Here is a 14,394-nt window from a genome sequence, read left to right on the forward strand (position 1 = left end):
CCTTTATATTTAAAATTTTTTTATTATAATAAAAAAACAAGTTCAGTCAATCAGCATCAGTACAATTTATGAAATAACAACAAAAAATAAAAAATTAAAATACATATGTCACAAAAAGCCAGTAATTACAAAAATTAATTGTCACTAAAAATTAGTGATTAAAAAAGAAAAAAATAAAAATCAAGTTACCAAAAATACCATAAACATTGAAAAAACTAGTACTAAAAGTTTCCTTCAATATTCATGCCATTTACTCCACCTAAGTGGATACCGGATTCCTTATTTCCAGAATCTGCGACGTTTACTATTATTATTACTTTTCTTATCTGCCTGTCGATCAGTTCAAATTCTTCAAAGATTTACACTTTCAACTGATAATTTCAGTAGAAAAAATAAAAAAAAACGAATCCAACGCCAAATTTATTAATAGAAAATACCAAACAATAGACAAACACCAAATTTATGCTTATTTCTCCTTGGTTTCGGTTGGCAAGATTCTTATCGGTGATGTAATATCTGTTTTATTAAATTTTATTGCTATTCAATTTGGAATATAACTAAAGGACTTCAATTTGTCAAATTTGATTTGAGTCGATTTCAAAGTAACATCACATTCTCAACGCATTAGCAGTTTCACATTTGTCACTGCTTCTTCCCTTTTGCGGTTGATCCAATCGGATTTCGTTGCCCTTGCATGAAGCGTCAGTTATGGTAAGGTGACACCTTCTATGACAGAACACCGTCATAGATAACGCCAAAGTCCTGCATGTTATCATTCAGAGAGCTAAAATACCTAAATTATGTTTGCTTGTTGCAATAGTAAGCAGTCAGTAAATGTTTTGACAAAATACTTTCTTTAATGACAAACTACAATATAATGCGATACAATATATTGATCATTTAAAGCAGTGCTGCATGTAATTTTTGATCTGATTTTGTGCCGCCCGCCAGTGGATCTGATTTCACACGTGAAAAAAATGAAACAATTCGCATCAAATGCATATGCTGCAACGAATCATGCTTATTTGTTCAGAATCTTAGCTGAACAATCGCCTTCCCCTTCCAAGCATTCCTGAAATATTTTATCATGAGATTTTATAAATAAAATTAGCAGCTGCTCCTGATCAACATTGTGAATGGGCACTGCCATAAATGGTAGAACAAGATCTTGAAAATACTATTCATCAAGATAGAGAAATCAAATTTTCATTCAAACAAGAAAATAATAAGCAATAAAGTACAATTTCTGGTGAATACAATGCAGTTTCCATTTCAGCGGCAGTCGAAAAACTTTGAAATCAAACCACACCACTATAACACACACAATCTGCGCAATTTAGCCATGCAAGTCCTCACTGCTTAGTGCATTGAAAACTGTTCAAATAAACCGAAATAAAGAAACAATATTATCATTTTGAACTATAAATCTCACAGATAATACATTATTATTACTATTATTACAGAAAGAGAAAAATAACTTTTTCAAACAGAAATCAGTTTTTGGAAAATATATGAGAAAAGGAAAAGGAAGAAACAGTGCATTTCTTTTTTTAATTTCCAAACTGAACTACAACCGCTTAATCAATTCATTACAGTAAGCCTTCGACAAAACCGTAGTAATTCAACGTTTCACGCCACATTTGAATCTAATTGGCCAAATCGAACCGCACTGTTCTATAGTAATCTACAACAACTCAAACAAACCAGGCAGTTGTGCCGTCCAAATAAAAAACAACGTCCAAAATGCGAAATTTCGCATTCATTCGCCTTTATTACTATTCTTTTTCTTCTCTACTTGCGGAACAATTCAAATTCTTCAAAGATTCACATTTTCAACTGATAATTTGAGTAACAAAAACCAGTAAAAAAAGTATCCAACTCCAAATTTATTAATAACAAATACCAAACACTAGAAAAACCCTAAGTTCCTGCTTATTTCTTTTTGGTTTTGGATGGCAACATTTTTTTCGGTGATCTAATAACCGTTTCAGGCATCTGAGAAGACCCAGCTTTTTTAGTGACCCTACTATCATCAGATTTCTTGCCTTTCTTTGATTTTGTTCGCTTCTTTGACTTCTTCTTAATCTTTTTAGAATCTTTGTTTTCACCTTTTGGTTCATCCTTTATCGCCGGCTTTTCAACTTTTTCTTCAGCAATTGGTTGAACAATGTTCGCCTGATCTATATCTATAGCTGTTGCCTCACCAGCCAATGTAAGTTTTGGTGATGTAATATCCGTTTCTGGCATTTGAGGAGACACGGCTTTTTTAGCGACACTATCCTCGTCAGATTTCTTGCCTTTCTTTGATTTTGTTCGCTTCTTTGTCTTCTTCTTAAGCTGTGTAGAATCTTCCTTTTCAATTGTTTGTACTTCTTTAATGAATTCATCGGCCTTTTTCTCAACTGTGACTGCCTGAACAACGACTGTTTCATCGCTAACGGCTGCAGTTATTTCTGTTGTTGTTGGTGCTTCCATAACTGCTTTTTCTGTTTGATGTGTCTGTTTGTTCATATGTTGTTTTACTGTCACCTCCGTTTCTCCTTTCTTGCTCTTATTCGACTTTGATTTCTTTTTGGACTTCTTTTTCTCTTTTCTCGATTCCTCCTCTCCAATTCTTTCTGCTGCTTTTTTCTCTTTCTCTGACAATCTTGTCGTGCTCATTCTGTCAATTAGACGGTTGCTCTCAGTGGCTTGTGCTTTCACTTCTTTTGTCCATTGCATAATTTCTTCTTCCAGTTTGCTCTTATGTTTTCTTGAGCTTGTATCTTTCTCTACCATCATTTCTGTCTTTTCTTTCTTAGTTTCTGTTGATTTAGACCTTTTAGCAGACTTTGATTTTCTTTTTTTTGAGTCTGCTTTTTTTATTTTTTCTGCTACTTTAGTCAATTGTTTGAAATCACTCTGTGCAACGACTTGACCCATGATATTCTGTTTTTCACTAATTTGTGCTGTGTTTTGCAATTCAAATGGTGTTACTTGAGTTTGCAATTTTGTCTGAGATTTCTCTGTGCTCATCATATCTTGCTTTACTGTCATCTCTTTTTCCATTTCTCTGCCTTTTTTGGATTTGGATTTTCTTTTCAGTTTTCTTTTCTTTTTTTCTGAATCTTCCCGTCTTATTTTTTCTGCTGCTTTGGTTATTTCTTCTGTCGCAACGTTGGGAACAATTTGCGGCACTACATTTCTTGTCACAGCGACTGCTGAAATTGTTTCAGGTAAGCTTTCTGCCATTTCGATTTCTTTCTTTGTTTCTGATTTCTCTTTGCTTATATCCCTTCTTTTCGGTATGCTTTGAGTAGCCTTCTTGCTCTTTTTGGATTTTGTCTTCCTTTTTGTTTTTCCCACCAGTTTCTTGTCTGCTTTTAGCTGCTTTTCTTTTGATTCCATAATAATTTCCTCTGGTGTTTTCTTTTCAGGAATTGCTGTCATTGCTTGATCTTGCGTCCCTTTCCAATCCGAAATTTGCTTTTTTTGAGTAACAAAGTGGTAGACCAATGCCAGAACAATCACAACGAGAATCGCGGTAAGGAGCATTTTTTAGACAACACGTATTGCTATTTCTGAAGTATTTAATATCATTAGTATCGTAAAATTTAATGAAACCAAATGTTCCTATTTATATTATAAACATCAAATGAATATAATCATCATGTGGCAAATGAATGATTGATTGGTCACTTACCTCGACAACTTGAAATTTGCCTGATGTGCCCAAGCTTGGAAAAAGCTGAAATGATTAATTTTACTAACGCCGTCCCATAAGTAAAACTTTAAAATTTATTACTTTGAACAATTTTGTTTTTACCTTTTGTTTAAAGTTTAAACAATTTTGTTTTTACCTTTTGTTTAAGGTTTAACAATGTTTTTAATCCATGTATCTTTTGTTTAAATTTCTTTCTGAATGAGAACTTTAAAGTTGTCTATGGCCTTTTGATTTGAAAATAATGCAGTGTGATGTAAAGTGGATACCTATTTTTTGAAAATATAGTATATTTTTCATTTCTTGAGCAACAATTAAATTTCTTATTTTATTAATTAATGCTTTTATTGATTTTTCAAATAAAATCATTGTTAGATCATTTTGAACATATCTAATATAGAAATTTGAAGAATAAGATGTGTGTTAGGTGCTTATTGAAATAAATGTATTCATTTCTAATGCTATTAAATTTGGAATATAACTAAATGAGGGTCTTCAATCTTATCAAATTTGATTTGATTTGATTTCAAATTAACAGCAATTTCCCAACACATTGGCAGTTTCACATTTGTCATTGCTTATTTTCTCTTGCGATTGATCCAACTGGATTTCGTTGCCCTTGCATGTAGTGTCTGTTATGGTAAGTTGGCACCTTTTATAACAGAACGGCGTTATAGATAGCGCCAGAGTGCTGCATGTTATTAGTCAGAAAGCTAGAATACCTCAATTTTGTTTGCTTGTTGCAAAGGTATGCTGTCAGTGAATGTTTAAACAAAATTTCTTCTTTAATGACAAACTGTAATATAATACAATGCAATGTCCTGATCTTTTAAAGCAAGGCTGCATGTAATTTGGGAGCAGATTTTGTGCCGCCCGCCAATGGATGTGATTTCACACGTTCAGAAAATGAAACATTTTGCTTCAAATGCATATTAAATATTTTTATTCTTTATATTTCATTGTTTTTGAATTGCAAAAGGTGAAGATTTTTTGAATTACTGTTTCAGTAAATGCGTTTATGAACGCCATGACTTCATTTTCTTTTGAAAGTTTGGCGTGCTTGTAAAATTTAATAAAATTTTCCAAGTAATTTTATACATACCCTGTATTTATTCTTGATCCTACCCACAGATAAATCTTCTTCTATGCAGCTCTGATATTAAGTAAGTTTGGGCAGTCCTGATTGAAAATAAAAAAAGCAGCGAATGAGCTGATCAGTATATGGATAGAAGAATATTCACAGTCAGCAGTTTGCCTCCTCAAAGTTATGCAAACTACAAATTGAAAATTCTGCTTTCTACAACCACTGAACCTACCAGTCACTGAATTTCTGCCAGCATTTTGTTTACTTTTTACCTGATATGTTCATATATTAAACTTTTGCTTCTTCATCGCTTTTCTAAGTACGCTTTAAGTTGTATGAAATTAACGGCGATATCGCTTCCTGATAGTGTTATGCTGAATGGTGATGTATAAAATTTTTAAGAAGTAGTTACAATAAATTTTAACATTTAAAGCACCAAACTCAAATGTGACTAAGCAGCTTAGCTTCAATGTGATGTTATGCGCTTACTGCTTGGATGAAGCAAATGTTGGTTTCATTTTAATTATTGCTAAGAATTTAAAAGTGAAGTTTTACTAATTACTAGTAGGTGCATATGCTGAAGTCCATTCTTTAATCTGAAAACACTGTTTGCTTTCGCTCTAAGATTGTAAATGCTTTATATTTTTTACAAGCGAGTGTTACTTTCATGTAATGAATTTTTTCATTTACTAATATTTTTCATAAGTGCAGACTGAAATTTTGACAAGGTGATCATTTTTATAAATTTCACTTCAAGAAGTTTTCATTTAGATCTATTTTTTAATTTCATTGTTGTTTTTCAACTTAAGGTAAATTTGAAAAACATAGTTCTGTTATTTTTTGTTTATTAATATTATCTGAAACTCTATATAAGTTTTTAAACATCGTAAATTTAATACTTGCACAGGTTGAATGAATTTACCCTTAGATGGTCTTTTCAGATTATGTACGTATTTGAACTTTAGGGGTGCTTAGGACCCCTATCATGAAATGCTTGCTTCTCACGTTATTAGGCCAATGAAATAGTACTTCTAAGCTTTTATAGAATTTATTACCGAAATAATTGTTAGCATAAGCATGTCTAAATGACTTATATGTGGAGGTACTGGCTTATCATAGCAGTTGGGACAGAGTCTGTGAACGTATTTTTCAAACCTCTTTTTATGGATCATTATTGCTAATATTGAGCTAAACTGATCAATATTGTGAAAACGGAAAATTCTTCACGCAACATCTTTTGACGGACATGTAATTTATGCATCGATTGGTTACATGTAAATAAATATTCCTAAACGCTTTCAAAGCAGAGGACTTTTAAAGATCATCGAATCAAGTTGCATGTAGTATTTCTCTTTTATTTACAGTTTCGTTCTAATCAACGAACGTCATCAATCTGAAAGTATTGACCATTGTTTGGAGTTTAGTTTTTTCAGTTTTATAAAATACGTCATTCGTTGAACTACTTTTAATGCATTTGCCAGTGATCCTCATTTTGCTCAATGTCAATGCTCAATGCTCAATGACTGAACTGTTGGTAAGCGTACAATATTATTACTGCTTATGATGGAATTTATTTGCAGTATCTCTATATTATCAAATATCTAACGAGCTTAAACGTTTTTCATTATTTTTATACTTCAGAATTTAAGTTCACAATAATAGCTTTTTCCAAGTACAGTACTATTATTACTTTATTTGATGTTGGTATAACTTATTCAGTTTTCAAATTTTAATTTAAAAAAATAATTATTAAATCTGAAAATACAATAAATTTATCAATAAAAAAGTGTTAATAATTTTTTGATGTTCATTTCAGAATTTCAACAAACCAGAATCTTATTTTGATGGTAAAGAGATGACTTGTTCTATGCTCCCCTGTTTTAGCCAGGAAGACTGCTGCCCTGGTACAGTTTGCATGATGCAAAAATCTTCAAGTACAGAACTGAATTCACACTTTCTTATGCTAAAAGATGTTTTCTCAAAAACATAATCATGCAAATGATTAAATATAGATAGGTAATCGTTTCGTATTGCAGGCCATTTCTACTTTTTGAAACATTAAAATATCAAAAAATCTAATTCTCTTAAGACATAATAATCATAGAAATGAAAATTGGATAAATTTTTAAAATTTGTGAAAAACAATAATTTTTGTCGTAGAATTAATTATGAAAAATGAATAGCATATAGTCGTTTTAGTGAATGAATTTTATGACGGTTTAAATTTCCAAAAGTGCACCAGATTCGAGCAGATAAATGCAATTAATTTTCAAATTTCAAACATTTATAAAAAAATTGTCATTGCACTTCAAGCAACAATTATTTACATAAATGGTATAGGATTTAAAATAATGTTTATTTTTAGACCGTGGAATTTGTGGCCAACTTTTGGCGCAGGCAGAAGGAAAAATTTGCCTCACTATTCCAACAATGATGCAACAGTGCATAGATGGTCTTGAATGCAGTTCAATCAGTGGACTGCAACCACCATTCGGCCTCTGCATGAGACGAAATTACATTTTTGAAAAAAGACAGTTCTGTAAGTAAATGATGATATTTTTCAAGTACATTAATACATGCTTGACACATTTCACCAACAATGAGCAATAACTGTCGATACTTCACAAATAAATAAATATGCACTGTTAATATTACAAATATGTAAATAGAATGTATTTACTTAATCAGCGATATTTTCATGGGAAACATGCAATTTATTCAAACAAAGTAGATTGCAATAGTTGATAGAACAAAATGAAATTATAAATGCCGTTGCATTTCAGTCGATCCGTGCATTACATCTATGGAATGCGACATGTCAAAACAGCTGTGCTGCCGAGAGCAACACAGCTCCTCAAGAGGAGAAAGCAGACAACTTTGCTCTTATTTTGAAGATCCAATTGAAGACTGTATCTATTGAATCACTCATCTGGCAGCAGAAATATGAGAAGTGTCAGTTGTGAACTGTTGTATAAAAAAATATTCACAGAAGAAATAAACGTAAGATTTGTTCATCATACTTCATGATGAAATATAATGAAAAAGAAAATACTTTTTGCCCGATTCGTAAAATTACAACACAAATTTACAAAAATCAGCTCTAAGAAAACAAGTTACTGTAGACTGTCAGAAGTAAAATTTCCAGATAAACGACAATTTATCGCAACTATTTTTGTGATAGAAATTTGATTATTAAATCATAAATTGTGTAGAAATTCGGCAAATCCATCGTGTACCGATCTATGGATTCATAAACGCAGGATTTTCTTAGGAATTTTCGACACTTCTGAAAGTTGATTTTCATCATCGTCTGATTCAGAAGACAACAACGACTTCGTCGAATCTTCTTCTCTTTCCTCTTCTTCATTGCTTTCAGCTCCCGAAATCGATGCGCTTATTACCAAATTCATTTTTTCTTCCACTTCAAAATCAAAACAATAAATAATTGATTAATAATTGAAAATGAAATCAATGAAAAATGGTCCAACTTGTCGTTTTACGAAGTAAATCAAACGTTGATCCAATGACACAGATGCGGTCAGAAATTTGTTCACATTGCAAAACGTGCTCACCACGATTGCCAATCTTTTCATACAAAGCTGTTATATTCTAAAATATTTCAAAAAACAAATATATATATATATATATAACAGATAAATAAATTAAGTTTCAATCAATCAGACTGCGTTTTATTTAGTAATTCGTGTTACTTCAATGCTCGACAATTTTGAACACCACTGGTGCTGATCAAATTTACTCCAATTACGCTGAATATCTAAAATTGAATGGAATTGAAAGTGCAAAAAATAAAAATATAGCAAATCACACTTTTCTGTTCAAAATCTCACCCGAACAATCGCCTTCCCCTTCCAAGCATTCCTCGAACATTTTATCACGAGATTGAATCAATGAAATTAGCATCTGTTCTCGATCAACACTGTGCATGGCCAATGCCATAAATGGTAGAACAAATTCTTGAAAATACTATTCATCAAGATAGAGAAATCAAATTTTCATTCAAACAAGTAAATGATAAGCAATAAATTACAATTTCCGGTGCAACCAATTCAGCTTGCAGTTTCCATTTCAGCGGCAGTCGAAAAAATTTCGAATCAAACCACACCACAATAGCACTATTTGAAGATTTCTCCAATTTCACAATGCAGTGTGCCTCTTTTCCCAAAACCATGGAAAAAATATAATCAAACAGAGGTCCAATTTCACCTTCAACATTGCAATTCAACGCCTACAAAAACCATGCTCAGATTGAGCGAACCAATTAATTCACCGTCGTTCATCCGATGCTCGTTTGTAAAAAAGCTTTCATAGCCACAGTTTAATATTGAAATAGTAAAAAGATAACATAAATAATTGAAAAGCATACAGCTTTAAAATTTGATATTCTGTCTTGAAAAAAAAATTGTCTTCGCTATAAAGAATTTCCTGTTCCAATCGTTTCATTCCCGTTCATCAATCAATGAGCTAAAGTTGTTCCGCAGTCAATTGTACGCGCAAGCTGTTTCCTCAAATCGAAAATCAATTATCACTCAAATCTGCGCAATTTGGCCTTGCAAATCGTCTCTGCTCAGTGCATTGAAAACTGTTCAAATAAACCCAAATGAGGAAACAATTTTCTCATTTTGAACGATGAATCTTAACGATAATATATTATGATTACTAGTATTACTGAAAAAGAAAAATTATTTTTCCAAACAGAAATCAATTTTCTGAAAATATATGAAAAGAGGAAAAAGAAAAAACAGTCCATTTCTTTTTTCAATTTCTAAACTAAACTGCAAACACTTAATCAATTAATTACAGTAAGCTTACGACGAAACTCTTCCTGATTCAACGTTTCACGCCACATTTGCATCTGATTGGTCAAATCGAACCGCACTGTTCGATCGTCATCTACAACAACTCGAACAAACCAGGCAGTTTTGTCGTCCAAATAATTGACCAACGTCCAAAGTGCGAAATTGCTCATTCATTCGTCTTTATTATTAATTTTTTTCTCTTCTCTGCTTTTCGAACAATTCAAATTCTTCAAAGATTCCCATTTTCAACTGACAATTTGAGTAACAAAAAAAAACAGAAAAAGCGTATCCAACGCCAAATTGATTAATAACAAATCCCAAACAACAGACAAATTCCAAATTTATGCTTATTTCTTTTTCAATCAGTAATAAAAATTCACATCTATTGCACTGAAAAGGGAAACACGATTATGTAAATAAATACATGCGTCATTTTTGCATTAACAGACAACTGTTCGCTCGATTCAAGATTACAAAACAAAATAATAGTAATGCTTGCAAAAATAGTAATAAAAAAGAAGACAAAGAAGCGCAGTATACAATTACATACTGAGAACAACAATATCCAAGAATGATAAGAGTAAAATAAAAAATTCAATGCAAAAAAGGGCTTAACGTGACATAATTATACTGCAAATAGAAAAAAGCAATATAACAATGCAATTTATGGAAAAAAGGCAACTTTTGAATATTCATTTTCAACTGTTATTCAGCAGCACTCATTCCTCGAACGGAACCTTCGCTCCTTTGCTGAAAAAGTAATAATACATTGATGAAATTCCCCGAAATATTTAATAAAATAAACAATTTTTTTATAATCATTTTACCACATCAAGTTCAATTTTGGTCTCGTCCTCAATTTTGCGAATATCCTGCATGGTCAGTCCGTACCATTGGTCTGTCCAGCAAAACAATTCACGATGGAACACTTGAAAAAGTCGTCGTTCTGACTGAAAGCATGAAAACTTAATTATATTATTAAAAATGTTTCTTTTGAAAAAATATGCAAAAAACAAACAAACAAACAAACAAAAAAATTCACCTTGTGAATGAAAGCTTCGACACGACTTTGCAAACCCCACCACCTGAACTCTACCGTAACCAACTTGTAGCAGCACATCACAGGCTCACAGCTATCTTGCCAGTTGCCAGTTAAAGGTCCACGACCAGTTCGAGCTGAACGATAAAGTTTTGGATTCGAGTCAGGTTTATCATCCTAAAAATTGTACATAATTTTAAATATACTCAAAACTATTTCATAAAATATGATCAAATACAATTATTACTGTGCAATTCGTGTAGCGTACGTGTGAAAGAAAATGCCTACTTACACATGGATCTATCGGGTCATTTGCAATATCTATATAGACAATCTCACGCTGTGCCAATATTTCAGGCGGAAGATTGTGAGGCTAAAAAATTATTTTTACTTGATGAAATTTATACAATCAAATTCATAATAATTACTTCCTTACTAAAACAGCGATTCAATTCAAATTTGATAGAAATTATGAACATAAAAACGAACTCACATTTGGTGTATCACCCCTATCAGGCAAATGTATAGTTTCCACTTTTGCTACAAAATTGTCTTTCATATAATTAGGATTCTAAAATTATACAAAGGATAAAAAACAAATTTTTAATAAATATTAAAAATTCTAACAACAAAACCAAAAATGTATTTATTTACAGTTAAAATGGTTCTACAATATGGAAATGCATTCCATGCTTCTTCGTGCAATTCCAACGCCCCTGCCGGAGCTAACTTTCTAACCCACCATGGCACTTTACTAAATAATAATAAATATCAATTATCGAAATCATAAACTACAAAGTATATTAAAATAACAAAACACCAAATAAATAAATTACGAGGCAAGATGATAAATTTTGTGCGTATATTGACCAACATCATAGGCACCATCCAGCAATGGATAATTGGAATATGGCTCGTTGCGCAAAACTTCAATGCCTTCACCACCACCTGTTTCATTTTTGCTTGCTTCAGCCACAGCCCACAGCTGAGCCACTTGATACTTGAAAAGCATTTTTTGAGAAAACAATTAATAATCAATTAAAAACTTAAAACATTCTAATAATGTTTAAAAAATAATATGCCAAAGTAAGTAGTGATCATTTTGGCAGCAAACACAAGGTTAAACAAAAAAAAGTCAGTCATTGTTTTTATTTTAAAAAATAGTAAATCAAATTCATTTAAAAAACAAACATAGAATATTCAGCATTTGAAATTCACCCGGTGTTACTCATTGCTTTTAAAATAAGGTTAAGTTGATTGATAAGAGACCAAACAAGCATTTATCCATAGAATATTTCATAATACATTAAAATGTTAATAAGATACTTACTTCTTCGACTGTCAGTGGAAGTACAATGCGACTGAAATATAGAAAACAAGTATATATAAGTACAATACAGAATAAATGAATTAAAATAAAACTTACTATTCCTTAATCAGCATTGGAAAAAATAAATCTAAAAATAAGTAAAATCATAAAAACTTTATTTCATCAATATTCATTCATTCGCCATGCTTCGCCAGTAAAAGTGAAAAAAATTGTAAAACAAAATTTTTAAAAGGCAGACTTAGTTATAATAAAACGAATCTGCCATATGAACAAAATCGAACGCGGTAAAACATTTCGACAGAATAACAGAATAGAAATAAATTAAATCTTTTCACCATCCGAACAACAAAGCGATGCGTCTGATAAATTTCTTGTCAGAGAAAATTAAAAGCTAATTTCAACATAAAACATTCGAACACTTCTCTACTTAAATAAATTACATTCATTATTCCATACATTACATCTATGTTAAGTTAACTGATGATAAGTAAGCGGCATTAAGAACACACAATCAATCTTTTTTCCATTTTACCAGCAAAGCTTTAAATGAAAGATTAACTTGCTTTAACAGAGAAGAAAAGCATCGAAAAAGTCCAATTAACAATTGCAATATTTCAACAATAATCTATATTCACTAGAAAACTTGGATAGCAACGAAACTCAGCGATGCTGTATTCTGCGTAAACAATCAGGTCATTGAGTATCCAAACGCGGGACAAAAAAACTATCGCTCAGACTTGAAAATCACTTTTGTAAAACCCTACAAATTACGTAACGAAAGAAAATTTTAACTGCTGCCTTGAAATCGTTGAACATGGCAAACGCATATTTTGATAAGCGTCATCGACAGCTGTCGTGAACAATGTTCTCTCGAACATGACACATTAATAAAATGTAACGCAAACAACATCCCACATGTTCGAGCACTCAACCAAATAATGAATCAGCAACAAATTTAATATAACAAACTACAAAATCCAAAAATATGTAGAAAGTGTCCAGAAAAATAAATACAAATTTAGTCATGTAATCTGAAATTAGTCGGCAATTCGAGACCATTTACTGAAAAACACTTGCAATAATAAATATTTATCAACGCCATCTATCATCAATGAAAAGCTAAAAAACTCAATACCATTCGACCGCTGCTTCAATATGCTGATCGACTTAGAAGCAAATCATTTAAAGATTTTTTAATAGAATTAAAGAAAAAACAAATACAATCTGACAAACAAACACCGCCTTTCAAATTGCCTTTAAAACTGAAACTATTGATCCACTTTTGAAATTATCGGTGAAGCAAAAGCTATGCTTAAATAATAAAAAAGAAAGCTTATGCAATAAAGTGAAATTTCGAAAAAAAAATATACGAAAACACCATTCAAGTATTAAATTTGCTTAAAAGATCGACAACTGCTGCGCACTGCAAGATACAATGCAGTGCGCAGTGCAGCGTACCGTTTCCTCATGAACAATAACAATTTCAAAAGCAGCCATTCAAATCATTTTGAACAAATATTGATGCTGATCTGATCTACCTGCAAACAAAGAAGACACAAAGAGAATTTTCGTTACAAAATAGCACAGATCGTCACAACAGCAAATCAAAGCAAAGTATTACGAATTGACTGTACGTCAGGCTATACTGAGAATTATGCAAATGAAATGCAACTGTAAACTGAAAACCCAAATAGTGAAAACAAATTTTATAAAAAAAAAACTGACAACAGCAGCTTATGACATAAGCATCACAATGACTCATATTATTATTACAAGTGTATCTGAATTTTGTATTACCTGTTTTTAATTGAATCGGCAGTATTGCAAATCAAGATCAGAAAAAAATACAGCAAAGAAACAGTCGCGTAATTACACTAGCTCAATTTACTACAAGCTCGACGCAACGTCCTCACCTTTCACAACAGTACGCAACTGTCACATTGGTAGTGAAAGTCAAGTACTATATATTCAGAATTTTCCATTAATACAGTAATAAGTAAGTTTGCTTGCGTGTGGAGAAAATTGTTATAATAGAAATTGTTATTTTTCATGTTACTGCATATTATATTAGAAAATTTATTAGCCAACCAATGCAAATACAGCATATTTGCTCAGCAATAACAGGAATTAAAAAAAAAATTTTTATTTATCTGATCGAATTGAGCATTGCATGCACTTAGGAACTTGATGTTTACTATTATTATTCAGCGACACTGCAGCGACATTTTGAATAAGCAGCTTTTTTAAAAGCAACGCGACTGATTATTCTACTGCATAAAATGACTGCAATATTAATGAACATTCATTGTTCAACATTCCTTTTAACAAAACATAAGCACCAAAATAATAAATGCAGTTGAAATATTTACATATTTATTTCATATAGACATGAGAATTTTAAAATGTAAAATTCTTGACATCATT

General features: G+C 31.5%; 4 protein-coding genes across 4 annotated transcripts; 1 reads left to right on the plus strand and 3 right to left on the minus strand.

The window, feature by feature from the left end:
- Positions 1-1,021: 1,021 nt before the first annotated feature.
- Positions 1,022-3,534, minus strand: Tsp_11435 (hypothetical protein). The gene is made up of 3 exons (XM_003372952.1): positions 3,181-3,534; positions 1,984-2,994; positions 1,022-1,072 (listed from the first exon to the last, which is right to left on the minus strand). The coding sequence occupies exons 1-3, from the start codon at positions 3,532-3,534 to the stop codon at positions 1,022-1,024; spliced, it is 1,416 nt and encodes a 471-aa protein (XP_003373000.1).
- A 2,718-nt stretch (positions 3,535-6,252) lies between these two features.
- Positions 6,253-7,676, plus strand: Tsp_11436 (conserved hypothetical protein). Its single transcript, XM_003372953.1, has 4 exons — positions 6,253-6,318; positions 6,601-6,718; positions 7,150-7,327; positions 7,568-7,676. The coding sequence occupies exons 1-4, from the start codon at positions 6,253-6,255 to the stop codon at positions 7,674-7,676; spliced, it is 471 nt and encodes a 156-aa protein (XP_003373001.1).
- Positions 7,677-8,032: 356 nt separating this feature from the next.
- On the minus strand, positions 8,033-9,082 carry Tsp_11437 (heptosyltransferase-related protein, glycosyltransferase family 9 protein). Its single transcript, XM_003372954.1, is given in 6 exon segments — positions 8,033-8,205; positions 8,273-8,393; positions 8,495-8,559; positions 8,633-8,768; positions 8,833-9,030; positions 9,041-9,082. The coding sequence occupies 6 exon segments, from the start codon at positions 9,080-9,082 to the stop codon at positions 8,033-8,035; spliced, it is 735 nt and encodes a 244-aa protein (XP_003373002.1).
- Positions 9,083-10,306: 1,224 nt separating this feature from the next.
- Tsp_11438 (phosphatidylinositol transfer protein alpha isoform) lies at positions 10,307-13,903 on the minus strand. The gene is made up of 10 exons (XM_003372955.1): positions 13,768-13,903; positions 12,067-12,097; positions 11,971-12,001; positions 11,477-11,640; positions 11,295-11,394; positions 11,134-11,211; positions 10,933-11,013; positions 10,644-10,817; positions 10,429-10,551; positions 10,307-10,351 (listed from the first exon to the last, which is right to left on the minus strand). The coding sequence occupies exons 2-10, from the start codon at positions 12,081-12,083 to the stop codon at positions 10,307-10,309; spliced, it is 813 nt and encodes a 270-aa protein (XP_003373003.1). The 5' UTR covers positions 12,084-12,097; positions 13,768-13,903.
- Between the last annotated feature and the right edge of the window lie 491 nt (positions 13,904-14,394).

The sequence above is a fragment of the Trichinella spiralis genome (genome assembly GCF_000181795.1).
Source record: "Trichinella spiralis strain ISS 195 chromosome Unknown Scfld7, whole genome shotgun sequence".
NCBI lineage: Eukaryota > Metazoa > Nematoda > Enoplea > Trichinellida > Trichinellidae > Trichinella > Trichinella spiralis.

Excerpts from the sequence above, each read along its gene's own strand:
- Tsp_11436 (XM_003372953.1), top strand. The coding sequence starts at position 6,253 with ATGCATTTGCCAGTGATCCTCATTTTGCTCAATGTCAATGCTCAATGC. Across the intron at positions 6,319-6,600 it reads GCTCAATGACTGAACTGTTG|AATTTCAACAAACCAGAATC; the intron begins GTAAGCGTACAA and ends TGTTCATTTCAG. Across the intron at positions 6,719-7,149 it reads CATGATGCAAAAATCTTCAA|ACCGTGGAATTTGTGGCCAA; the intron begins GTACAGAACTGA and ends GTTTATTTTTAG.
- Tsp_11437 (XM_003372954.1), bottom strand. The coding sequence starts at position 9,082 with ATGAACGACGGTGAATTAATTGGTTCGCTCAATCTGAGCATG. Across the intron at positions 8,394-8,494 it reads CAAAATTGTCGAGCATTGAA|AATATAACAGCTTTGTATGA; the intron begins GTAACACGAATT and ends GAAATATTTTAG. Across the intron at positions 8,206-8,272 it reads TTTACTTCGTAAAACGACAA|TGGAAGAAAAAATGAATTTG; the intron begins GTTGGACCATTT and ends TTGATTTTGAAG.
- Tsp_11438 (XM_003372955.1), bottom strand. Across the intron at positions 11,641-11,970 it reads TTCCACTGACAGTCGAAGAA|TATCAAGTGGCTCAGCTGTG; the intron begins GTAAGTATCTTA and ends ATGCTTTTCAAG. Across the intron at positions 10,818-10,932 it reads ATGACCCGATAGATCCATGT|GATGATAAACCTGACTCGAA; the intron begins GTAAGTAGGCAT and ends TACAATTTTTAG.
- Tsp_11435 (XM_003372952.1), bottom strand. The coding sequence starts at position 3,534 with ATGCTCCTTACCGCGATTCTCGTTGTGATTGTTCTGGCATTGGTCTAC. Across the intron at positions 2,995-3,180 it reads CAGTCGCTGTGACAAGAAAT|ACAAAATTGCAAACTCAAGT; the intron begins GTAGTGCCGCAA and ends GAGAAATCTCAG. Across the intron at positions 1,073-1,983 it reads CTTCTCAGATGCCTGAAACG|GAATGCTTGGAAGGGGAAGG; the intron begins GTTATTAGATCA and ends AAAATATTTCAG.